Here is a 25755-nt window from a genome sequence, read left to right on the forward strand (position 1 = left end):
GTGACCCAAAAACCAAAAAAAAAAAAAAAAAAAAAAAAGTTATCTATTTTTATTATAAATTAATCCATCCTAATTTTTTTAAAGATTTGGTTGAATGTTATTAAATGTTCGAACAGTAAAAACTGGAAGTTCTTTGCTTAGTAATAAATCTTTTTTCCACTTAAAAGAAAAAAACCAGTAGATGTGACTGTTGCCATTCTTCTTTTGTCAGCAGAGGCCCTCTTGGTCTAGGCCCCGATCCCCCAGTTTGCCGGCTCTAGCAAGGCCTGAGATGGAGTCTACAAAAGCTTCACATCAAGTCAGTGCACCCAGAACAGGTATTCAGGGGGAGCGCCTCCCCGCACCTCCTTTTCTTCTGTTACCACCCAGCCAGAACGCCCAGTTGGAATGCACCTGTCTTCGCCTGTCTAATGCATCACTTGCCCAGATAGATGGAAAGAGGAATAAGCCAGAGAAACTGGGGCCCGAGCCATAGCACAGTGGTAAGGCATTTGCCTTGCACACAACCAACATGGGACAGACGCCGTTCGAATCCCGGCATCCCATATGGTCTCTGGGCCAGGAACGATTTTGAGCGCAGAGCCAGAAATAACCCCTGAGCACTGGTAGGTGTGCCCCCCCCCCAAAAAAAAAAAAAAAAAAAAACAAAAAAAAACCATTCTGGCCTTGGACAAGTTCCTTCATCTGGAAAACAGATGAATTATAGCGCTGTGCTGGTGGTTGAAGGGTTGGCTAAGTATTTATTTCTAAATGACTTTGTGCACACCTGATAGGAAGTGTTCAGTAAGTTCTTTGAAGCAAGTGTCTAATCAGAAAAGGATTAGGAATCAGGGAACTGTCATGGGGCCGGTTAGCATTTCTAAAGTAGGGCCGGTTAGCATTTCTAAAGTAGGGCCTTGATTACATTGGGCTTTCATTTAGGTGGGGGATTTATAATGTGCCTCTGAGTTCTTGAGTCATAGTGATGTTATTTCTCTGGCATCTCATAAAATTTGTTTCCTGTGGGTCTTTAAAATTTTTGGGGGGAGGGTTTTGGGTCATACCCGGCAGCGCTCAGGGATTACTCCTGGCTCTATGCTCAGAAATCGCCCCTGGCAGGCACGGGAGACCAAATAGGATGCCAGGATTCGAACCACCTCCCACTGTCCTTCCACATGGGAGGCAGATGCCTTACCTCCAGGCTATCTTTCTGGCCCCTCCTGTGGGTCTTTTGACCCCGTGCTGCTAAAGCCCAAGTCTCAAGAGTTTCAGCTTAATGTCTGTATACATAAAAAATACATATTTGTTTTGTTTTTGTTGTTATTTTGAGGCCACACCCAGCAGTGCTCAAGAATTAACTCCTGGTGGATCCTGAGGACCATATGGAGTACAGGGGATCAAACACTGGTTGACCTCAACCAAGACTAGTGCCTTATCCACTGTACTATCTGACCCTTAAAATGCACTTTTATTTTTCCCAGTTTTTCGGGCCACACCCGTTTGATGTCAAGGGTTACTCCTGGCTAAGTGCTCAGAAATCGCCCCTGGCTTGGGGGGGGACCATATGGGATACCAGGGGATCAATCTCGATCCTTCCTTGGCTAGCGCTTGCAAGGCAGACACCTTACTTCTAGTGCCACCTCGCCAGCCCCTTAAAAATGCACTTTTAAAGACAACTTCTGTTAGTCAGTAAACGTGGTCGTTATCTTTTCTCCTGGAAATGTGAATAAATCAGTTGCATTCTGGAGAGATAGCACAGCGGCATTTGCCTTGCAATCAGCCGATCCAGGAACTAAGGTGGTTGATTCGAATCCCGGTGTCCCATATGGTCCCCTGTGCCTGCCAGGAGCTATTTCTGAGCAGACAGCCAGGAGTAACCCCTGAGCAGCGCTGGGTGTGGCCCCCCCCCAAAAAAAAAAAACAAAAAACAAAACAAAAAAACTTTTTATGGTCCCCCAAGCCAGGAGCAACTTCTGAGCACATAGCCAGGAGTAACCCCTGAGCGTTACCGGGTTTGGCCCAAAAACCAAAAAAAAAAAAAAATCAGTTGCATTTTGGGGGTACTAACTGCTTATACATCAGTGTTCAGACTAAGTGGTTGCTATCTAATTGTCAACTTTTCTGGTTTTACAAATCCTGACAAATGTCTAACAATTTAGATAACCACAGACTTCTGGAAAGGGATCATCTCTGATCTCAGCTGAAATGCTTCCTGTTAACCAGCATTAGAAATCCTTGACTTCTTGGGGATTTCCTTTTCACTTTCCTTAGGTGTCTTGGCTCACTTGGAAAGACTGGAGACTCAGATGAACGAATCCCGGAGAAAGTTAAAAGAACAAGATGAGGAACTTGATCTCAAAACCAGAATTAAAAAAATGACACTCCTGCGGGACAAGTTGAGGGCTGAAGTGAAGCAGCGTGGTGGAGCCAGAGTGAGTCAAGAAGGGTTCTGGCTACCTAAGGGCAGGCACATTCTAGCATTTGGGAAATCTGTGTGCCTGGGTTTTTCCTGGAGTTGCTTCCTGTTGGGTCAGTTTCATTCCGTGTGCCCTGAAATGATCACACCTGCAGAAATTTCAGCTAATGTCAGCATTAGCTGAAGGGGTTACAGCCTCACTGTTGCCTGTTACCTCATTCTCATCTGAAAGGATTCACTTGTGTCATTAAAGCCATGTTCAAGTCATTTTCCAAAACAAATAAAACTCACAGTGAACTTGTTATATGTATACATATACTTAAATGTATTATTTAAAATAATATTTTAACTGAATCAACATAAAATACACAGTTACAAGATTGTTTATGATTGAGTTTCAGCCATTCAATGTTCTAACACCTATCCTTTCACCAGGCACATTTCCAGTATCCCCAGTTTCGCTCCCCAGCCAGCCTCTATGGCAGACATTTGTTTGACATGATTAGTCTTTCTTCCTCCTCCCCCCAGTGAACTTTGACCCTTCCCTCTACAGTTTCCTTCCTTTTTTTTTTAAATTTATTTATTTTCTTTTTGGTTTTTTTTTTTTGGGGGGGGGGGGGGGCCACATCCGGCGGTGCTCAGGGGTTACTCCTGGCTGTCTGCTCAGAAATAGCTCCTGGCAGGCACGGGGGACCATATGGGACACCGGGATTCAAATCAACCACCTTGGGTTCTGGGTCAGCTGCTTGCAAGGCAAACGCCACTGTGCTATCTCTCCGGGCCCAGATTGCTTCCTTTTGAGCTGTCATTCAGAGTAAAGCTGCTTGCTGGGCAGAGGCGTTAGTGCTGGGGTGAAGCACTTGCTGTGGTTGACCAGGTTTGACCTCAGACAGCACTCAGAGTCATTTCTGAGCATCATTGGGTGTGACCTCAGTTCACTCCCCCAAATTAAAGTAATGCTGATCTGAGCTTCTGTCTTTTTTTTGGAGGGGGTTTTGGTGATGGTCAGGGGTTACTCCTGGCTATGTGCTTAGAAATCACTCCTGGCTCTGAGGAACATGGGATTGAGCCAAGGTCCATCCTGGATCAGCTGCTTGCAAGGCAAATGCCCTACTGCTGTGCTATTGCTCCAGACCTGTCTTTTTTCTTTTAATGTATTCATTTATTTATGTTTTGGGGCCATACTCGGCCATGTTCAGGGTAACTCCTGGTTCTGCACTCAGACATCGATCCTGGCAGGCCCTGGGGACCATATGGGATGCTGGGAATGGAACCCAGGTTCGTCTCGGGTGGCCACATGCAAAGCAAACACCGTATCACTGTGATATTGATCTGGCCCCGCTTTCTTCTCTCTGTTAAAGCATGTCCTTTGTTCTTTGGGACACGGGGGAGGGAGGAGTAAAGTGGGCAGGTAAGTGATGCCCAGGGCTTATTTCAGGCTACTGTGTTCAGGAATTACTCCTGGTAGTGCTATATGGTAGCTATATGGGATGTTGAGGATCAAACCTAGTCACCTGCATTGCAAGGTAAGCACCTTATTGCTGTACCTGAGCCCAAAACATATTTTTTTCTATTGAGTATTTTCTTACTACAGATACTGAATCACACAGTATGTATGTTTTATCTAGTTATATACCACCTGGACAAGTTTGGGAAGTGATTGCACCAATTTTCCCTTCCCAGCAGCAGCATGCAAGATTGCCATTTTTCTACAGCTTTGCCAATACTTGAGGTTGTCAGTTATTTTATTTTTAATTTGTTTTTTTTGGGCCACATCCGGCGGTGCTCAGGGGTTACTCCTGGCTCAGTGCTCAGAAATTGCTCCTAGCAGGCACGGGGGACCATATGGGATGCCGGGATTTGAACCACCTTTGGTCCTAGGTCGGCAGCTTGCAATACAAATGCCCTACCGCTGTGCTCTTGAGGCCCTTGAGGTTGTCAGTTTTTTTTAAAAAAAAATTACGGTGGGACTAGAATAGTATCTCATTGTGCATTCGTTTGCATTTGCCTTGTAACTGTGTTGATTCCATATATCGAGCATGTGGAGAAAAATCTTGTCTTGTGAAATTTGCTTCTCAAGGCTGTGGAGAAGCTTTTAGCAGGCTGTCTAGCCGTAAGTTGTAGGAGATTTACGTATTTGAGGCAAGCCTCTCGTTGGGTCTCGTTTATGACTAGTCTCAGACTGGTACTTGCCTTTTGCTTGTGAGTGGTGCCTTGTGATGAAAGACTTTTTTGTAATGAAGTTTGACTGGAGGAATCTGTCCCAATAAATCTTTGCCTGCTATCATAAAAGTATCTCTGTTACTTCTTGAAAGCTTAATTTTTTTATTTTTCTCTCCCTCCCTTGTTGGTGTTTCCCGGTGATTCTCAGAGGACTGTGGTGCTATCAAACCAGCTCCTAAACTCACATTACATTTTAAGATTTTTTTTTCTTGTTTTAGAGCCACATTCGACCATGTTCAGAACTTACTCCTTGTTCTGTGCTCAGGGATCACTCCTGGTATGCTGGGATGTTCCTCTTGGGGAGCAGGGGATCAAACACAGGTCGACTGTGTGCAAGGCAAGCTCCTGCCTGCTTTTTGGTAGTTTAAGAATTTATGGGCTCCGAGAGATAACATGAAATAACATTGCCTTGCATGCAGAAGAACAGTGGTTCGAATCCCGGCATCCCATATGGTCCCCTGAGCCTGCCAGGAGCGATTTCTGAGCATAGAGCCAGGAGTAACCCCTGAGCACTGCCAGTTGTGAACCAAAAACAAAAATAAACAAACAAAAAGAGTTTAATCAGATACTTTGCTCACTTATAAATAGAGCTAGTCAGCAGTGTTGATTCACTTTTCATTCTGGCATCTGTGATTGGTGCTTGCTCTCCTGCTTTCTCTCTTCCCATTTGGTTGAGTACTGTCATGTTTCTGCTAGCTTTTCAGAGAACCAGCTGAAGTTGTGTCACCTTTTCAGAAGAAATAACTTCTGTCTTATTGAACTTTTCTCTGTTGTTCATTTGTCTTGTCATTTCATTGGTTCAATGTCATAGTTTCTACTTTCTTTGGATTAAGTTTAAAACTTTATTTAGGGGCCGGGCAGTGGCGCTAAAGGTAAGGTGCCTGCCTTGCCAGCGCTAGCCTTGGACGGACCGCGGTTCGATCCCCCGGTGTCCCATATGGTCCCCCAAGCCAGGAGCAACTTCTGAGCGCATAGCCAGGAGTAACCCCTGAGCGTTACCGGGTGTGGCCCAAAAACCAAAAAAAAAAAACTATTTATTGATTGATTGGTTGGTTTTGGGGCCACACCCAGCAGCGCTCAGGTGTTACTCCTGACTCTGTGCTCAGAAATCGCCCCTGGCAGGCTGGGGGGACCATCTGGGGATTTCAGGAATCAAACCAGGTCCCTCCAAGGTCAGTCGCATGTTAGGCAAATACCCTACCGTTGTGCTATCTCTCTGGCCACTATTATAGCTTCTTGAGATGAATACTTAATTTATTTAGTCTTTATTACAACCTATGTATATATTAGCAGTTATAAATTTTCCTGCAAGCATTATTTCAGTTTATGTAGGCTGCATCCATAAAAATACCACTATCTGGGGGCTGGAGAGATAGCACAGAGGAAGGGCATTTGCCTTGCAAGCAATTTCTGAGTGCAGAGCCAGGAGTAACCCCTGAGCACTGCCAGGTGTGTCCTAAGACAGCCCCTGCAAAAAAAAAAAAAAAAAAAAAATACCACCATCTGGGTCCTAGTGATAGTACAGCAGGTTGAGTAAATATTTACCTTGCATGCATCTGACCCAGTTTTGATCTCTGGCACTCTGTAAGGCAGTGGTCCTCAAACTTTTTAAACAGGGGCCAGCTCACAGTCCCTCAGATCATTGGAGGGCCGATCTATAATAAAAACAAAACCTATGAACAAATTCCTATGCACACTGCATATAGTATCTTATTTTGAAGTGGAGAAACAAAACGGGAACAAATACCATGTGAGGACCACTGCTGTAAGATCTCCAAGCCCTGCCAGGAGTAATTCCTGTTGGTTTTGGTCGCCCCCAAAAAAACAATACAAAAGCTTAAGCTTTGAATGTGGGCCTAGGAGTTGGTTCAGTATCACCACAGTCTCTGAGCATCACTTGAAAACAATGACAAGGAAGAGAGAGGGCAGAAGGGTAGTGCTGGTATTGGACTGGGAATCAAACCTGTTTTGGGCGTGTGCAGGGCAGGTGCCTCTCTCTGGCCCCTTCTCAGACTTCTTTCCTTGTTACATCTCTTTGCCTTTTCTGCATGACTTGCAGGTCAGAGCAACACTCACTGGTGTGGAACCTCATCAGACTTTGGAGCAAGAAGCTTTAGAAAGAAAACGGAAACTGCTGAAAGCCATCCTGCAGGCCTACCGCTTCACAGGTGGGTTGTTCAATTTTTTTCTGCTTCTATTGTTCATTTGCCACATTTCCTGGCTGTTGATCCTTTTGTTTTTTGTTTGTTTGTTTGTTTTTGGGTCACACCCAGCAGTGCTCAGGGGTTACTCCTGGTTTTACGCTCAGAAATCGCTCCTGGCAGGCTCAGGGGACCATATGGGATGCTGGGATTCGAACCACTGTTCTTCTGCATGCAAGGCAAACGCCTTAACTCCATGCTATCTCTCCGGCCCCAGTGACTGTTGATCTTGCTCCCTTTTCCTATGTGAGACTGACCTCTTCGTTTAAAAGTGCTTTGGGACCTAACCCAGCATTTCTTTGGGACCAAAAGATGCTGGGGATTGTATGCTTCAACCCTTGGAATTAATTCCCCGGCCTGACATGGACCTCTTGCAGCAGAAAACATGTCGGTGAAGATGCTTTAGGAGCAGCGTTCTGTGGCCTTTGTGCCCCTGCGGCTGGTATCTGTTTGCATAGCCATCCATGGAGCCGCAATCAGAACCACAGTGGAAGACCAGTGGAGATCCAGAGAGAGAACACAGCGGTAGGGCATTTGCCTTACACGTGGCCAACCCAGGACAGACGGTGGTTCAAATACCAGCATCCCATATGGTCACCCAAGCCTGCCAGGGGTGATTTCTGAACACAGAGCCAGAGGTAAACCCTGGGCACCACTGCCAGGTGTAAGTCCCACTCCCACCCCCTTTCAAAAAGCAAACAAGACCAGTGGGTTCGGCCTTTCTGTGCCTGCCACTGAAGACAGTCGCCTCAGCCCACTCCCTCTAGCTCTTTACTGTGTGGCACACCTCATGCTGCAGATTCTCTTTCTGCTGACTTGCTTCATCTTGCTTTATGCCACTGGTCAAATAGTCGTTACCCTCCAGCCTCTGTGATGTCATGAAAAGGAAGGTCTGTTCTGTGTCCCTAGAGGACTATGGGAAGCACAGGGAACTATCGCACGTTGATTCTCAGAAAAGAAGCAACAGATAAATTGTTTTTGTTGGTGTTTGTTTTGTTTTGGGTTTTTTTGTTTGTTTGTTTTTGGGCCCCACCTGACAGCACTCAGCTACTCCTGACTCTGCACTCAGAAATTGCTCCTGGCAGGCTCGGGGGATCATATGGAATGCCGGGACTTGAACCCTGGTCTGTCCTGGGTCAGCCACATGCAAGCAAATGCCCTACCGCTTTGTAGGTTTTGTTTTGTTTTGGGGAGCAACAGGTACATTGAAGATTTCACAATCGGGCCTGAAGCCAGCCTCAGGTGGTAAGGACACAGAGCTACCTCTTGTGAGGTGCTGGCTTAGGCCCTGGTTTTGAGGGGCCCTCAGACCAGCACTGAGTGTAGCTTTGGCGGCTCTTAAGCACAGCCACCCAGAGTATTGTACTGCGAGGCCAAGCACTGATGTGGCCTGCCAGCCATCTCTGGCAATCACCCCCAAGGACACCTCAGCACTGCTATGGATGACCTACTTAAAAAAAAATTTAGTTTTAGTCATTTCCCATTAATTTGTTATTGCTGTGTTTTATTTTCTGTGTTCGGTCATTTTTTATGATTTGGCTCAGGGGAGCAGGTTCCATGAGAAGTCTATGATACTCATCCCCGTGGCTGCAGTGGAGGGGCCCTTGGGGGCCTGGACATGCAAGACCAGACTGGGCAGCTGGTACTGAAAGCATCATTGTTCCCTGTAGGGCTCAGTGGGAAGCTGACAAGTCGAGGAGTTTGCATCTGCATCAGCACCGCCTTCGAAGGGAACCTGCTGGAATCCTACTTTGTGGACATTGTAATACAGAAACCACTGCGGATCCATCACCATTCGGTACCAGCATGGATCCCCCTGGAGGCACTGTCTGCAAAATACTTACAGACCAACATTCGGCTCTTCCTGTTCCGTCTCCACGAGCTCCTGAATGCTTATTCCAGGAGGAAGTACCAGGCAGACCAACTGCAGGTACCTGGGCATCTTACCTAGCATTTATGAGCCGTGAATGGACTTAAAAGGAGTCAGATAGACATGCGTCTATATTTTGACTGCGGGGGGGGGGGGCACTCCCAGAAGCACTTCAGGGTTGCTCCTGGGCACTCAGGAGACCATGTGCTGGGGACCTTTGTGGGTCTCCTGCATGTACAGCACAGTACACTTGCACTTCTTGCTCTCTCCGTGTTCTCTGTTTTGGACTTAAAAGTGTTTTATAACACCAAGCCAGTGTTTGACCATGGTCCTTTGTTGCTTGTACAATTTGGGGATCATTTTCTTGGGGGTGGGTGATTTTTTGGAGTGGTGGGGAACAGTGATCTCAAGCAGTACTTAAAGGACCCAGTAATTACTCCTGGTTCTCCTTGACCTGACTAAGTGGTCAAGAAGGTCCAGTGTTTGGTAGTGTGGGGAGAGGAAGAGGTGGGCAGGGTCCATGTAATGCTGAGCATCTTATTTGAACCCTTGTGTGTGCCAAGCTCTCTCCCAGGCCCAAATGCTCATGTGTTGTTATCAGTTTGGGGCCACACCCTACTATGCTCAGGTCTTACTCCTGGCCCTGCTCAGGCCTCATTCCCAAAGAGTTTCTGGCAAGTACTGTATGGTGCAGGGTCAGTTGTATGAAGTTATGCGCCTCACCTTGGTGAGATCACAGCTGTCCCTCACATTTATTTAGCTGCTTTCTGTGTGATTTCTTTTTATTATTGAAATACTAACTCAATGTTTCCCACCATTTAACATCAGCTTGTGGGCCATGGCTACCCATGGACAGAAGTTTTGAAAGTCCCAATTTTGGGCCTTGCTTCTCAAACTGCAGTGACCTCAGTGGCTGAACATGGGAAGGGGGAGAAGGTCATAAAAATGTGGGCAACAGTGAAAGCTTCCTTCTTTTTTTGTTCTTTGTCGTTGTTGTTTTTGGGTCATACCCAGCAGTGCTCTGGGGTCACTCCTGGCAGGTTCAGGGGACCATATGGGATGCCAGGGTTTGAATCAGGGTTTGTCCTGTGTGGGCCACATGAAAGGCAAATGCCTTACCGCTGTGCTATTGCTCCGACCCCAAGATGTGCTACCACTTGGTTTGTTTTGCTTTTGGGGCCACTCCCAGTGATGCTTAGGGCTAACTCCTGGCTCTGTGCTCAGGTGATTGAATCCAGGTCTACCATGTGCAAGGCAAGTGCATTATCCGCTGCACTATTGCTCTGACCCCTCTATTTCTAATTCAACATGTGCCACATGTTTTGCTGAACCGTGGGTGTAGATGCCAAGTGAAAGAGGGGTTTCTAAAATGCCATCCAGGAGCATAGGCCTTCTGGGGTTGAGCTGGGGCTGAAACAGAAAATTCTAGCAAGTGGTGATGTAAATCACCCTATTGCGGTGGTCGGCAAGCCTCGAGCCGCATGCGGCTCTTTACACTTTTTAATGCCCTCTTCTGTGTGCTGGGTGGTTGCTCCAGGAGTCAGGACTCTGCTCCTAGCCTCTGTCAGTGCTAAGGAGCAGAGTCCTGACTCCTGGAGCGGCCGCCCGGCACACAGAAAAGCCACATTAAAAAGTCTAAAGAGCCACACTGCGTCTCTCTTGGGGCATTTGAATGATTCTGGAATTCTGTTGCCAGATAAATTTAAGTCGATCTACAGATGCAGACACTAAGTAGCTTAGGCATATATATGTCAGCCGGTCCTCAGCCCTTCTTGTGAATGCTGTCACCTTCTGAATCAATTAACAGCCCTCACTTTATGTTTGTTTAATCCTCCCCACCCCCCTTCAGAATGACTTTTCAGCCTTTCTGGCTGGGCCCTTGCAGAGAAACTCATTGTGCAACTTGCTGGTGTTCACTTACAAAGTGGGGCCCGAGAGCCCATCCCTGTTCTGCGCCAGACTGATGTATAAGGACCTCACGGCATCCCTTCCGACTGCGGTCACCATCACTCAAGGTAAGAAGAGGGGACCCAGGGATGGGGGTGCCAGTGCTCTGGGTCTCTTTCCTTTAACTGCTTCTTCGCTCACATTATAAACTGTATTGAATGGATTTTCGGTCTGTCCATTTCCCTTGAGACTCTGTAAGCAGAGAACCCGTGTTTCTGGGTGTCTGTTTTTCTCTGCTCCTCTGCGCTCTCCTGGCCAAATCTGCTTAGTCTTCATTGGTTCTCGCTGGAGCCCCGCTTGAAGGCAGTGAGGGAGGCTATGTCCTGGAATCCCTGATGCTGAAGCAAGCCAGAGACATGGCTGATTCATATACCCCTGAGCACTGTGGAGTCTGTTCTAGGAATTGGAATACCCCCACAACCCACGCCACCCCCACTGAAAGGTGTTTCTGTGATCTTGTTTCCTTTCGGTGGGCCATAGTAAAGAATAGTGGGATAAGGTCTGGACAAATGGTACTTCCTTGTATGTGGCTAACTGAGGTTCGAACCTTGGGACCACATAGGGTTTCCTGACCACTGCCAGGAGTGATCCCTGAGCAAAGGGCCCTGAGCACCACCAGGTGTGGCCCAAAAATCAAAAAGGAAAGGAGAGAAGAGTAGGACAAGGGGAGGAGGTGGCGGTCTTCAGAGGCAGGTTTCACAACCAAGACTCTGGGTGTTCCTGGGTTGTCTTGTACATTTCTGGTGTCCGTGTTTCCCTGGGCCAGTGGGGGCAGCTTCTCCAGGGGATGTTGCGTGGGGCTCCGGTATCAGTGCCAGGATTGACCAGGAGACTGAGGAAGTCTGTTCTTCAGTAGGGAATGTGCTGTCTCCCACGGGAGAGCAGCAGAGAGCAGCCCACGAGAGCCTGTTCCAGACCCAGCCGCTGCACCGTGTGTTTGCCACGTTCACCAGAGAAGCTACCTGTGAGCATGACCTGCTAGAGGTCTCCAGAGACACTCTGAAATGAGTAAACCATCGGGGACAGAGTCCAGGCCCTGTGCCCGTCCCTGCTATAAGGAAGGCCCCCTTCCTCTTTGGTATGATGGGGACACCCTGGGAGTCCTCAAATGAGGGTATTTTGAGACAGTTGTTCATGGTTGCCTTGTCACTGCTAGAATGTACACTGTCACCTCTTATTTGTTTGGGGCCACACCCAGCTATACTTAGGGGTTTACCCCTAGTCTGCACTCAGGGATCACTCCGGGCAGTGCTCAGAGGATCGTATGAGATGCAGGAAATCGAACCAGCAGTTTATCCACTGTTCTATCTTCCTGCCCCTAGACCATCTATTGAGAGATTGATAAGGTATCTGACAGAATTGATCATCTTCCTTAGCTGAACATACAAATAGAATGTGGAGCAACGGGCATTTGTTTTAAGCAGAATTGAGTACTTCCAGATTTTATGAAAGCTTTCATGCTACCATGTATGCTAAGGATCCCAAGTATTTGAGGGAATTCTTTTTTTTTTAAACTTTATTTTTTATTTATTGATTGATTGGTTGTTGGACCACACCCAGCAGTGCTCAGGGGTTACTCCTGGCTCTGCACTCAGAAATCGCCCCTGGCAGGCTGGGGGACCATTTGGGATGTGGAAAAGAACCAGGTCCCTCCCGGGTCAGCCACCTGCAAGGCAAACGGCCTACCGCTGTGCTATCTCTTTGGCCCGAGAGGGAATGCTTAGAAATGCTGTCTAGACTCATGATGTGAGCTGAGTCAAAAAGATAATTGTAGAGTGGCTCTAAGAGCAGTGTATCCTAGGTATAAAGTAATTGGGGTTCCAGGTTCCTAATATTTGTTTTCTGAAATATTTTTCTTGAGAACTGTGTATAAAGTCAGCCATGAATGGCTATACACCATCACCCCCAATGTGTCTTGAGCCCCACAGGCCCCCACAGGCTGGGCAGTAAAGTTAACACACCTCGTCGTGTTCAAGTTGAATATAGCTTTTAATAAAACTTCTTGTTCTTTACAATGTCTGTAAATTCTCTTTTAAAGCAGTAGCAAAGGCGACTGTAGCTCTCAAAAGGCAAGGCAGTATCGGAAAAGTATTCTTGAACAGAAAGTTAAAAATATAAATGTAAAAGATCTGTTGATATATTTCTCTTTCAGAAATAGAGCCCTCTCCCCACCCACCCACCCACCCACCCCGAGGTGAAAGGAAATATTGCACTTCCTGCTCTCATGACTGACGAAGGTGACAGGTTCCAGAAGAACCTTTCAAGATTATCAGGAACATCAGGACGAGGGGCCGTGCCCAACGCCAGGGGCCCCCCTCGAGCTCTTTACCTGTGCTCACAGCCCCCTCAGTCGCTTCCCTGCTGGCTCGGGGCTCTGGGGACTCCGCTCTATGCCTACGACCCTACTCTGACCATGTGTGGCTGCGCCCAACGGCGCTGGGGAGATGGTTTAAATAAACCCTAAAGTCTAGGTGAATGATGCCCACGGGCTCCGTCTGCACCCCCGGCCCCGCTTCAGGGATTGTCCACCACTTGGTGGGGCAGCGTCATAGAGGAGCCGTTGGGGAAGGCGGCCGGCTTGTCACGGCCCTTGAGGAAGAAAGTGAGCAGCTCGCCCTTGCCCTTCACGAAGATGGGCCCACGGCGCACAAAGCGGAAGCCGTATTCGCGGAGGATGATCTGGGTCTCCTCCACCACCTGTGGGCGACACTTTGAGCCTCAGCAGCTCCATTGGGGGGAGTAGCCCCCATTTCTCTGCCCCTCATTTGTGAAGTTTTCCTGCCCACCCCTGCAGCTGCAGTCAGAGTTGGCCATGTAGCAACATTGTGTTGGAACTCCCCTATTTCCTACATGTCAGCTCACTGTGAGGGGAGGAAACATACCTGAATGTTGCCCATGACTCCCGTGGACTCCATCCTGCTGGCCACGTTGACGGTATTGCCCCAGATGTCGTAGTGCGGCTTCCGGGCCCCAATGACACCGGCCAGCACCCCGCCTTTGTTCATGCCTGGGACAGAGGCGTCAAGTTGAGCACAGTGACCCTTGGTCTTGCTGTTCCCCCAGCTGACTAGACTCGAGGATCTTTCTGCTGAGCCCCCGGCCTTGCTGCCGAGGGAAAGAATGCAGCCATCCCAGTTCTTGTATCTGCACATGGGGCCGTTGATGACCAGGTCCCCGACTGTGCAGCTCCAAAGGTCCAGCTTCTAGAGTCTGGGCCATTCCCACTGCATGTTCCCCCAAGTCTTACCGATACGCAGCATGAAGTTGTTAAAGGACTGATTGTTGATGTTTGTGAGCGTATCCTTCATGGCCAGCGCAAAGTCTGCCAGGTCTGCCAGGTGTTGCCAGCGTTCCTTGTCGGACTTCTCATCCTGGGTGGGAGAGAAGCTTGAGGACACTGGGGGGAGGTGAAGTCCCAGGACTTGTTCTCCACACAGCCAGGACTGGACTGGCCCTACTGGCACCACACCTGTCTCCTTACTGCTTGGGTGGCAGCCAGTTGGACACATTTCTTGAGCCCCACGCATAAAGTGGAGATGGTCTGACAGACCAAGCTCTTGCTGCTCAGCCCCTCGCCCTCCCCTGCAGTGCTCACTAGCCTGTCCCACCTTTTCTGAGTGACCCTAACAGCAGACTCACTCCCATTAAGGCTGCAAAGGCTCCCTGTGGGGATAGCTATGACCAGAGAGCCTGGAGGAGCAGTGAGGGGCTCTGCTTCCCTCCCAACAACTGGTCTGCTGTTTGTCTCAGTAAGCAACACTTAGGCAAAGGCACCATCACTGAGGTGTGGGGCCGCTGCCCAGATCCTCCCTTGGGAATCTGAGTCCCTCTCAGCTAGCCTCGAGGCAGTCAGCTTACCTTGGAGCCGGTGAAGCCATTGGTGTTAACATCAGGGGTGACTCCAGAAGCAGCCATGTAGGTGCTGCCAATGGTCTTGATCTTGGTGATGACCCGGAATTTAGGATTGTCCAGGAGCTGCGGCCAGTGTGGGAGAGAGAATGTCTCAGTCAAGAGAGACGGAGGAGTCGTCTCAGCGTCAGCTGCCTCACAAACAGGGAACCCATGGGGTGGCCCAGAGGCTTGTCTCGAAGACAACATTCTGCTGCAATTAATACCCTGCCTGAGTCTCACTTATGAGCCGTCTTAACTGATAAAATGTAGGCAAGCACATACAGATGTGAAAAGTTCTTTTCCTTGATCATACAAGTTACCAAATGAAGGAGCCAGAGGGATAGCACAGTGAGTAGGGCACTTGCCTTACTTTGTCTTGTGGCCAAACAAAGATCAATCCCTAGCATCCCATATGGTCCCCTGACCTCACTAGGGTATGCATAGTCTGGTTCTAAAGCAGGGGGAATTCCTGAATGCATAGCCACGAGTAACCCTTGCACACCACGGTGCAAAACAAATCAAATGAATGTTTACTAGGTTTTGGGAAATGGAGGAATTAGAGGGTCTTCGGGTATGGCTTTGTTTTGGCTAGTTCTGCTTCTGTGAACTTTTCATTTTTTGAGCTTTTTGGTCACACCCAGAGATGCTCAGGGATTGCTCCTGGTGGTGCTCAGGGGACCATATGGGATCTGGGGATCAAAACTGGGTCAGGCACATGCTGTATTACCCCTTACTACCACTCTGCTTCTTTGAACTTGAGGTTCCCACCACTTTCTGCCGCCCTCACACTTGCAGAGGCCCCAGAAGTCAGTGCTCCCATGCTGAGTCTCCTGGCAGGCGAGGCACTCACAGAGTCAAAGTCGGAGATGATCTCATTGAGGAAGCGAAGACACTCGATGCCGCCATTGTTGATCGCCTCCTCGGTGTAGAAGTCGGCGAAGTTGGGCAGGGAGGCAAACATGACGCCGATCTCATCATAGGACTGGCTGTACAGCTCCTGCAGAGATGACATGAGGTGCTCCAGCAAAGGGGTGGCCGAGGAGGTTCTGGCTCCCTGCCCTGTGGCTTAGTGTTCAACAGTTGATTTTGCAGCAGGGAGTGAGGGTCACGCCCACACTGCTTGGGGGAGCACATGTATGTGGTGCCAGAGATGGAACTGGTGGCTGTGTGCAAAGCTGACGCCCTGACCCTGGTACTCTGGCCTCCCGGTACCACTTTTCTGAACACATCAAGATGAGCTCAGCATTGCCTGACCAGAAAACGACTTGTCATGACACAGGCTAAATAACGCTGCCTACTGCGTTGACAATGCTCCTAGGCCATTCTGGAGCCTGGAGAGAGATCACATGGTGGACACATGAGGGCAAGCTCAGTCACAGATTCCATAGTTTGGAAGGGTCATGGCAGCAGGGGGTGCTGTCATCAGGACCTCGTCAGTTGTGTGGACCCCCCCCCCCCCAAATCCTGTGGACTCTCCCTGCTCAGGCAGCTCTTGCTGGCCAGGCCCAATGTTCCCCTGGGCCACGTACCTCGTCTCTCTTTTTGCCGCCCAGGAAGTGGCGGGCCACATGTTCGGGCAGCATGTTGGTGACCAAGGCCTCGTTCCAGCGTCGCATTTCGTAGACTCGCTCCTTCTGGTCGTGGACCTCAATTTTCCACAAGAAGAGTGTTCGCGCCAGTTTCTCCACCTAGGATGAGGGCAGACATGGAGCATGCGGAGGCTGGAGGGATAAATTGGCAGGAAGAGGCCACAAAATTATCCCAGAGGCCCATAGGGTGGGAAGAAACCTCCCAGGACCTAATGCAGCCACAGCTGTTGGTGGGTGATGGCAGCGGGAACGCTCTGAGCCCAGAGAACCCCTTTCCTGCAGGTGCCTGGGAGAGCAGTGGCTGGCGGAGTCTGGGTTTTCCTCCAGCAAACCACTAGGTGGCAGTGGAACGCCCTGAGTTCTTTCTGGAGCTTTTGGCCCCCAGGAATCAGGGAATTGGGATTTATCCAGGCCTCCCCTTCCCCATGTGCCTCTCCCAGGCTGGCTGAGAAGGAAGCACAACACCAATATCTTCCCTGCCAGACTGCCTGCCTCAGGGCCATGCTGGGGCAAGCAGCCAGCTTCCTGGGGTAGTCCAGGGCTCTGGTGTTGGGGGACAGGTGGCACTCACATGGCGGGAGAAGTAGTAGAAGCTGAGCATCATGACAATGATCATCACGGTCATGGAGTACTTGGAAGGCACCAGGGGCAGGCTGCAGAGAGAGTTGACTCAGCGCCCCCATGGGGAAGGGGGGTTATCTCCTCATCGGGCTCTGCCCCTATTTGTGCCCCCACCTCGAAGGCCCAGAAGTTAGTGGGAAGTGATACACGCTTCAGCCCCAAGCACAGGACTGAGTCGTTCCAAAGAACTTTCGGAAGTGGTGGGATCCAGTTGTCCTCTAGCCAGGAGCATGCAAGAAGCACAGCCCCTGGCCACCCTTTGTCTTCCTAATTTTTTTTTTTTTTTTGGTTTTTGGGCCACACCCGTTTGACGCTCAGGGGTTACTCCTGGCTATGTGCTTAGAAATCGCCCCTGGCTTGGGGGGACCATATGGGACACTGGGGGATCGAACTGCGGTCCTTCCTTGGCTAGCGCTTGCAAGGCAGACACCTTACCTCCAGTGCCACCTACCCGGCCCTGTCTTCCTCATTTATGCCCAATGGGGCAGTTGTGCCATAATAGTCTGTCTTCGTGGCTATAACTGGCATTTCTGTGATCCCTGGCATGCCTCTGAGTACAATCACATAATTCTGAGCGGCCACTCAACAGAGCCCTCTTTGCTGGGGCCTCTCCCACCTTCCTTTAAAGCGTGAACATCAAGGGAGGCCGTGGGGAAGTCCAGGGTGGGATCCTCTTCCAGAGGGGCCTAGGAGCTGGCCGCTTTCAGTGGGATGGTCCAATCCTCCTACCTGCTCGACAGGACCTCCCCACCACTGCTTTATCCCACCCTCTAAACCCAGATCTCAGAGACACACCAGCCTCACCCAGAAACCCTGCTCGGGGCTCTGGCCTGAGTCTCCCTGCACCCCTTTTACCTGTCGGTGCCATTGATCGCTGGGGCAGGAAGAACCTGCATCTTCTCCAAGGCCACCATGGGGAATCTGCGGAGTGGAGGGCACGTGCTCAGCCCATCTGGGCGCAGCCCAGCCTGCAAGTACTTTGACACTCCACAGCCTCCCATCTATCTTATTCCTCCTGCAGTGGACGGGCCCACTCTAGCTCAGGCCAGAACCAGGGGTGGGGTGGGGTATCAGCAGGTAAAGTGCTATGGGCCGAGCTCTGGGGTACATAGCCACCTCCCCTAAGAAGGGAGCCCAGAGGGCACAGCCTGCCAGTCACCAAGGAACCCCGAGGGCGCTTTTCCTCTTACTCCGTCTCCTGGAAGCGCCTGTGGTCGTAGTTGTCGAAGATGGGGCGCCAAGCGTAGATGTTGACGACGGCCACGGCACCCGAGACCACCAGCATGAGCGTGAGCTTCACCATGTGGCTGACCTGCACCAACATGATGCAGGCGACCAGAGACAGCACCGCCACATAGCTGTAATACTTGGGGTTCTGCACGCAGCCGTCCTCTGGTTCGGGGCCTGCCGTGAAGTTGCCTGCAGCCGCGTAGTACTGGAGGCAGCTCAGCTGGAGGCAAGGAACATGGAACACAGTTGGCAGTGGGCAGCAGCGGCTGCATCCCAGGAGGTCCCCCTTCACAGTCACAGCTTCCGACTCCCCAGGAAGGATAAGAAGTCCCCTTACTCAAGGCTGAGAAAAACTTGTGACTCAACCATTTGTCTGCTTGGAAGAGACATGTGAGTTTGGACTGTTCCCAGCAGCCCTAAAACTCAGAACTGCCCCCCAAGAGTCACCCGCACTAGGGAAGCCAGAGCTGGCCTTCAGGGCTCTGACCCAGAACATTCTGGCAGCCTGTACGGATGCCTCTTTGCCACATGGGCAGGCAGGCTTCCTTCAGCTCAGGTGAATTTCCAGACAGCTCTCAGGTCCTACTGGGGTCCCTGGACTTTGGGGCCTCTGGACAGCAGCCCTGAAACCAGCCCAGCCCACAGAGGACTTGGGCTCGGAGGAGTGTTCACACTTTGGGTCTCCCAGACTTGCCTTCCACTACTGCTGGAATTTCCCAAGGCCCCCGACTAGAATGCTCCCAGGAGGAGCCTTGGGCTTCTCATCCCCCTGCAGCCTGGGTTTGAGGAAGGTTCTGGAGCACCCTATCTTTCAGGGGTTTTAATTAGTTTTGTTTCTATTTTGGTGGTGGTGGAGTTCGGGCCCACATCTGGTAGTGCTCACGGGATTCTTTAAGTGGTACTGGGGACCGAACCAGGGTCAGCTACAAGCAAGGCAAGCGCCTTAGTCCCTTTACCATCTCCCAGGTGGCATCTTCATGTAGGCAGCCGCCAGCACAAATCCCCATGCTGAGTTCTGCCCTGCGCTGAAACTGCTAAGTCATTTAATAATAACCGCATGTAAAATCGTAGGACTTTTGAAGTGTCTAATACTACCAAGGCTAGAACAGTGATCCAGCTAATGGGGAACCCCTGATGGCTCTGTGATCTAGCCATGAACCTACTCTTCCATCTGCCGCCCCTCTGCCACAGGGAGCACCTGTTGGCAAGAGCTTCGAGGGATGAGAGGGCAGTTGAGGCTTCAGCACACCCCCAGATGTCTTCACTGACCCTGGGAACCATCAGGGGAGGAATGAAGGCTACACAGCAAGGAACAGTGATGCATGCATAGTGCTGCTAGGTGCTGTGGGCTGTGAGTGATGAGGCTAGCCAGGGCATGGATTCAGACCTTTAATTCTGGACTCTGGCTGACCGGCTGCGTCATTGGGAATAAAGGGACCTTCCCCGGAACTTAGTATCTGCTGCTGATAAAACCAACCAACCCCCTGTTGTTATAAGGTGTCTGTGAATGAAGCTGAGGATACTGAGTCCACCTTAGGTGCCTCTGAGAAGGCCTCTCCCACCTAATAACCAGGACCACCTTCTGGGGACCCCCAGTGCTACTGCAAGCCTATGTCTGGGTGGAGGAAATAGGAGCTCACCATGTCCACCACATTGGCCATCACCAGGATGAAGATGGCTAACATGGCCCACGTGTTCCTTGCCCAGCGGGTCCTGTCAATCCAAGTGGAAAAGGCCACGAGCTTCCTTGGAAAGTTCTAGAAGAATTAGAAGATCAAGGGTCAGGAGTCGTCTGGTCAATTTTTCTTTTTTGTTGGTCTCTCGTTTTGGGGCCACACTCAGGGATCTCTCTTGATTTTGGGACTGTCTAAGATACTGGGAATATTTTTGAAGTTTGGGGGCCAAACCCAGCAGTGCTCAGGGCTTATTCCTGGCTCTGCACTCGGAACCATATGGGATGCCGAAGATCGAACCCAGGTTGGCCATGTGCAAGGCAAGCGCCCCACTCACTGTACTCTCTCCAGCCCCTGAACTTGTTAAGTACCTTAACCCCTAGACCAGTGATGGCTAACCTTTTTGAGCCCGAGTCCCAAACTGCCGCACAAAACCAAAGAATTTCCTCAAAAGTGCCAGCACGTCAATTAAACCTTAATAACAAGATTTTAGTATCTAAAAACTATGCAGCATGCTCTGCATATCTTAATTGCGGACCTTCCCGCGTGCTAGCTGCAAGGCCTTTGTGTGCCACCGCTGGTTCGCCATTGTGGCCCTAGACTATCTCTGACCCCACAGTCACTTTTCTTATACACTCAACTGCTAACCCTCTGGTGTGGCACAAATAACCTGCCTGAAGAGCAGAGTTCTGGCAGAGTCAGTCATCTGGGGTCAGTCATCTTTGACTCCTGCCATATTTGCCTCAGTGTCCCCAAGTCCTCTGCCACCTGTTTGATCAATGCTCTTAAAGACCTAGGGTGCTCCTGGCCTTGCAGGAGGTAGTTGGACCCTGAGCTACTGGTCAGATGTGTTACCATCGACTTTCTTTACTTTCATTACTTTCCCACTGGCCACCTGCTTTTCCACAGCCCTCTCTGCTCACATTTCAGCCTGTGGGGCCTCGGAGGCAGCGCAGCCACAGTGGACAGCGCCGAGGTGGGTGGATGTGTGATCAGGGGCTTGAGAAGCACCCAACCATCATTCCAGAGAGCATTTGGCACTTACCCGGGGGAAGATGGCGGCCAGTGAGCAGATTGTCAGGACCAGGAGCAGAACCTCCCCCACCACGAAGGTCAGATAGTTGGTCATGAGCCTGCATAGAGGGGTCGAGGAACAGTGAGACAGGGTAAGGCCAGGAGAGCAGAGGGATGGGTAGCCCACAGGAACCATGACACAGCAGCTCGGGGTGGAGGAGTGGCCCTGCAGGTGCCCACTGAACTTATTTTGGGGAATGTGCTCCCCAAAACCTGTCCCTCCCAGAGACCCTGGGCAGGGTGCAAGGATCTGACTCAAGAATGTTTGACAAGCAGGTGTGAGGGAAGGGGCCTGCAGGACAGAGTGACTTCACCCCATTCTCAGCAGCATCCCACAACCACACCAGCTCCTAGTTGGCCTCCCCAGCCCCTTCCACTCTCACTGACATTTCACCCCGCCCAGCAACAAACGATGAAAGAAATGGGACCAGCTCAGCCCAGGCCCTCTCTGGGCTTTATCCTTTGCACACAGTGACCTGGTGTTGGATTGGGGTGGTCCCAGTTGGATACTCCAGGTATTGAGAAGTGGAGTGGACAGAAGGGGCACGTCAGGATCCAGCAGACGCCCTCCCTCCTCACCAGGGGTCGATGAGGATCTCCACCAGCGCCGTGCAGAACAGGACCACGCAGGAGCAGCTGAAGGCCGCCCCACTCTGTTTCTCCTTCTCCACCGAGTAGCGCGTCTCCATCTCAGGGTCCATGAAGCGCATGGACAGGAGGAAGGTGTTTCTCTTTTTTACCCTGAGACAGCAGCGAGTCTGTGAGGCCAGAGCCAGGCCTGGAGACTTGATTCCCACACCCGCCCTGCACTCACATGGCCCCATCGATGGCACATCGCAGGCCCTGGCCCAGCATTCACGTGGTCCACACACACTCTCGGCCCTCCCGTAGCCCCGACGTCCCAGCCCACCCGGCACTCACACCTGCATGACTCACACCTGTACCCTAACAACCTCCCAGCCAGCCCGGTACTTACACCTGTGCGGACTCGCGCTCTAGCAGCGCCTCGTTCAGAAGCTGGTTGAGCTCATGCTCGTCCTGGGACGCGTCTGCCACGCGGTCAGCCAGGTCCTGGAGCCGAAGCCTCCGGTGGGGGTTGGGAAAGGCGGGGTTGTCGGCCTGGGGTGCAGGTACAGGTGGGAGTGGGGAGGAGTTGGGGAAAGAGAGTGGCAAATGGGCAGGGAGCAAAGGCTCACACGGGACCACGGGGAGCAAGAGTCCAACATATCCCAGAGCCGCCTCCCACTCAGTGTCCCAGGCCTTAGGACCCTGGCGTCAGCTGCTGCGATCACCCCATATGTGGAGGGGGCTGCAGGGGGTGTCTCTGAGCAGGAGGGTCAGCACGTCCTGGTACTTCCTGCTGTGAGCACAGGCCAACCCACAGGAAGGACCCACCCACCCCCAATCCTGCCCATGGAGGGGGACAGAACACCTGTGAAGGGAAGCTGCTAGAGAGGGGTTCTAGAGGGAGAGCACTGAGTCAGCACAGCATGGCCAGCACCCCTAGAGTGTCAGAGCTGCCTGCACTGGCCCAAGAGTTGGGGTGCCTGACCTAAGCCCCAGCTCCAAGTTCCACAGAGTGACTGGCAGGTGGACCCCCAGACAACCCAGGTTCTTGCCCTGACAACAGAAGGGCGGCAGGATAGCCTGCAGCTCTCTCTTCCTCAGGAGTTACCCCCACATCAGGGCCACCAGCAAACACTCCCTGGGGCCCAGGAGCTGGTATGGGGTGATGGCATCTGCTGGGATCTCGGCTGCCCCGGGTTCCATCCTGCACGGCTGATGGACCCCGAGTGCTGCTTGAGTCTCTCCTGAGCACAGAGCCGGGAGCAGACTCTAGGCACCACTTGGGGGTTTAGAGAAAACTAGACTTAAGTCCATAGTGTTCTCCCACACTTGAGTGACAGCCTCCCCCCCCAAGCCCTGCACATGGAATCCCCCCAAAAGCCCCATCTGGTACTTTTGGTTGTTTTGGGGCTACACCCAGTGACGCTCAGGAGTTACTCCTGGCTCTGTGCTCAGAAATCGCTCCTGGCTTGGGGGACCATATGGGATGCTGGGGATCGAACCCAAGTCCATCCTGGGTCAACCACGTGCAAGGCAAATATCCTACCGCTGCGCCATCGCTCCAGCTCCAAAGCCCCATCTAGGCAGTGGCTTGGGGCAGCATCAGGGTGGGGTGGGGTGCGCATTCCAGCTGTGATGCCACTCTCAGAAGTTATAGATCCCAATCTAGAACATTCCCCGAAGGCCCTGCACTGGCCTCACACCACAGGATCCTGGGACGCAGGACCCAGACTAGGCACCCCTTGGATTCCCCCAATAACTGAGGAGACGGTGCATCGGGGTGACAGGGCTTGTCCCAAGGGGCACTGCTCGGGGGTGTAGCACCTGGGAAAAGAAGTGCCTGTCTACATGGCCCATCGCCCTCGCGTCCTCACCTCTCCCTCCTGCTCCGCAGGCTCCTCCGTCGTGGAGCCAGTGGTGTGGGTGCCTCCATTGGGCTCCTTGGTCTCAATGAGGATCGGGGTGTTGGGCCTGGAGGCGGTGGGCAGCCCGTTGGGTACCTGTGTGGGGATGGGGGGCATCAGGGGTGCAGCGTGGCCCCTCTGGCCCGTCCGCACCCCCTTCTTGGAGTCCCACCCTGCATACCAGATCCCCCCGGGCCTCACCGAGCCATTTTGGGAGCTTTTCTTCACGTAGGGCCCCGACGCGATGATCAGGTAGGTCTCGATGCCCTTCTCGTCCAGGTAGTCACAGCGGCTGCCACCGTCCCCCGGTTCCACGTCGAACTCGCCCTTCAGACAGTCCATGGTACTCTGGGAGATGTGCACGCGCCTGGTGGACAGAGCCACGGGCACAAGGGTCACCCTGAGACTGGGAGGGGGGCCTGCAATGCCACCCCACAGGACCAAGGGACATTCGAAGGGACACGCCGTCTGTGGATGCTGGTGTGGGATGGGAGATTGTGCTGGGGTGAGGGGTGGAGGGACTGCAGGAGGGCTGAGTCTGAGGGGATATCAGGGACTGGAGCGTGGGGGGCTTTCGGAGGTGTGGGGATTTTGAGGTGCAGGAGCTCACCCTGGGATGCCTCCAGCCTCCATCTTGTTGGCCACAGTCACGTCCGTGGACCACACGTCGTACTGCCAGCGCTTCTGGCCCAGGACGCCGCCCAGCACGGTACCCGTGTGCACTCCCACACGCATGTCCACCCCCGTCTTGGTCTTCTCGCGCACATATCTGCCGGGCACATGGAAAGCGGGAGTCACTGCTCTGTCCCCTCCAGATGGGCCCAGCTCCCTACAGCTTCAGCCCAGAGGCCTGGGTGCAGCCAAAGCAAGCACTTCTGGGGACACAGTTAACCTTGGTGGATCTGGCAGGTATAAGGGGGTGCATCAGCCCAGGGGACACTCACAGCCTCTCAGAACAGTGTTGGACACCCCCTCCCCACAGAGACACAAGCATTTGGACCAGTGGAGGTGGGGCCTGGGATCACGGTGGGGTAAAGACCTCCCAGGGACAGCTCTGAGGTCTCCATGCCTTACTCCACATGGGAAGACAATGGCTCAGCTGGGACACGCTGAGTCATAGACCATGGGGGTCCCCAAATCGACAGATGGGAGATGAGGAGGGGTGTCCTGGTGTCCACAGGTCTTGGGGGAGGCTTGGGCAGGGGTAGTCACAAGGCCCCCAGGTGCCCTCCCTGCCACACTGTGACTCGGTCCTGTTGAGGGTTTGGTTACTCCAACACTACCTGGCTGGAGGGGGGCAAGCAAATGTAATGGGGAACATCCATGACAGAGCAGAGGGTGAGTAGACTAAGGGAGGAGTTAGGAGATTGCAGGCTCCCAGCTGCCTTTCCAGGGGTTACCTAGGGCCGGGTAGCTCCAGAGCCCCCCACTCACGCGATGGCCTCGACCATGGCGAGTCCCATGAGGATGGAGCAGACAGCATGGTCCTCTCGGTAGTCAGGAAGCCCACAGATGCAATAATAGCAGTCACCCAGGATCTTGATACGCAGCTGGTGGTACCTCTGGAGGCGGAGACGGGCATGAGGAGGGGACGGGGCTGGGGACTCGAGGGTGGGCAGGGAGAACCAGGGTGCTGGACACTTACAGCCGCCAGCTTGTCAAAGCTGGCAAAGAGCTGGTTGAGCAGCTTCACCAGCTCCTGGGCGCTGCAGGCAGAGGACAACTGTGTGAAGCCCACAATGTCGGCAAACAGGATGCTGCGGGCAAGGGGGGGCTCCATTAGGCTCACATAGGGCCTACCTGCCCTACCAAGCAGCTTTCCTGGGGCTCTCCTGCCCCCTTAATGAAGGTCAGAGTGGAAGGGTCAGAGGCTCACTCTAGACCCAGCAGGTGGTGCCAGGGAAGGTTCTGGAAGGAGGGTGGCATACCTGACGTTCTCATGGCGGTACATGTACATGGTGGTGAACTGCTGCTGGTCCTTCTGGCTCTCGTCTTTCTTCATGTCCTTCAACATTTCATCAGCCACATGCTTGGGCAGGATGGACAACATAAGATTCTCCTGCAGAAGGAAGAAGAGAAGAGGGGCTTGTGACCCCAAGCCAGGCCATGGCAGGAAGGGGTGAGTCAGGAGCCCCCTAGAGCCCATAGCACTGGCGAAGGATTGGAGCTGGGGGCCACTGTGGAATGGGGCAAGGGTCTTGGGAGACAGGCAGGCAGGCTGATCATGGGGGGTGGGGGTTCACAGCCAGAAATGGGGGGCGAGAGATGAGGGAGGGAAAGGAAGGGAATCTGGAGGGTAAGAGGCAGGAAGGGAGGAAAAGAAGGAAGGAGGAAGGAAAGAAGAAGGAAGAGAAAAAAGAAAAGAGAAGTGGGTGGAGGAGAAGAGAGGGAAGAGGGATGGAAGAGGAGAAGGAGGAAGGACAGGGGAGGGTGTCAAGCAGAAGATGTGTGAGTTCAGGGCAATAAGCAGCTTCTGGGAAGTGAGATCCAATGGCGGAGGTGCAAGACCTCAGCCATGGGGCAGCAAGCATCGTCACACAACCAATGAACATTCCTATTAGCAGATCCCC

The 25755-nt window shown here is 52.0% G+C and overlaps 2 protein-coding genes across 2 annotated transcripts in view; one reads left to right on the forward strand and one right to left on the reverse strand.

Annotated features, from left to right (window-relative positions):
* Positions 1 to 840: 840 nt before the first annotated feature.
* CENPO (centromere protein O) lies at positions 841 to 11644 on the forward strand. The gene is made up of 7 exons (XM_049784674.1): positions 841 to 853; positions 2251 to 2397; positions 3788 to 3798; positions 6678 to 6786; positions 8490 to 8749; positions 10539 to 10704; positions 11490 to 11644. Exons 1-7 carry the CDS (start codon positions 841 to 843, stop codon positions 11642 to 11644), a joined length of 861 nt encoding a protein of 286 aa, XP_049640631.1.
* A 1198-nt stretch (positions 11645 to 12842) lies between these two features.
* Positions 12843 to 25755, reverse strand: part of ADCY3 (adenylate cyclase 3) — a 34074-nt gene continuing 21161 nt past the window's right edge. Inside the window, exons 2-20 of the mRNA XM_049784467.1 lie at positions 25114 to 25244; positions 24831 to 24942; positions 24620 to 24747; positions 23796 to 23954; positions 23387 to 23552; positions 23156 to 23281; positions 21691 to 21833; positions 21294 to 21455; positions 20686 to 20773; positions 19608 to 19724; positions 17928 to 18187; positions 17593 to 17658; positions 16688 to 16769; positions 16057 to 16215; positions 15378 to 15524; positions 14495 to 14611; positions 13884 to 14007; positions 13519 to 13643; positions 12843 to 13333 (exon numbers count right to left, since the gene is read on the reverse strand). Coding sequence (XP_049640424.1) covers positions 13151 to 13333; positions 13519 to 13643; positions 13884 to 14007; positions 14495 to 14611; positions 15378 to 15524; positions 16057 to 16215; positions 16688 to 16769; positions 17593 to 17658; positions 17928 to 18187; positions 19608 to 19724; positions 20686 to 20773; positions 21294 to 21455; positions 21691 to 21833; positions 23156 to 23281; positions 23387 to 23552; positions 23796 to 23954; positions 24620 to 24747; positions 24831 to 24942; positions 25114 to 25244 — 2595 coding nt within the window. The 3' untranslated portion in view covers positions 12843 to 13150. The remainder of the gene's footprint in view (positions 13334 to 13518; positions 13644 to 13883; positions 14008 to 14494; positions 14612 to 15377; positions 15525 to 16056; positions 16216 to 16687; positions 16770 to 17592; positions 17659 to 17927; positions 18188 to 19607; positions 19725 to 20685; positions 20774 to 21293; positions 21456 to 21690; positions 21834 to 23155; positions 23282 to 23386; positions 23553 to 23795; positions 23955 to 24619; positions 24748 to 24830; positions 24943 to 25113; positions 25245 to 25755) is intronic.

This window comes from Suncus etruscus, chromosome 12 (genome assembly GCF_024139225.1).
Source record: "Suncus etruscus isolate mSunEtr1 chromosome 12, mSunEtr1.pri.cur, whole genome shotgun sequence".
NCBI lineage: Eukaryota > Metazoa > Chordata > Mammalia > Eulipotyphla > Soricidae > Suncus > Suncus etruscus.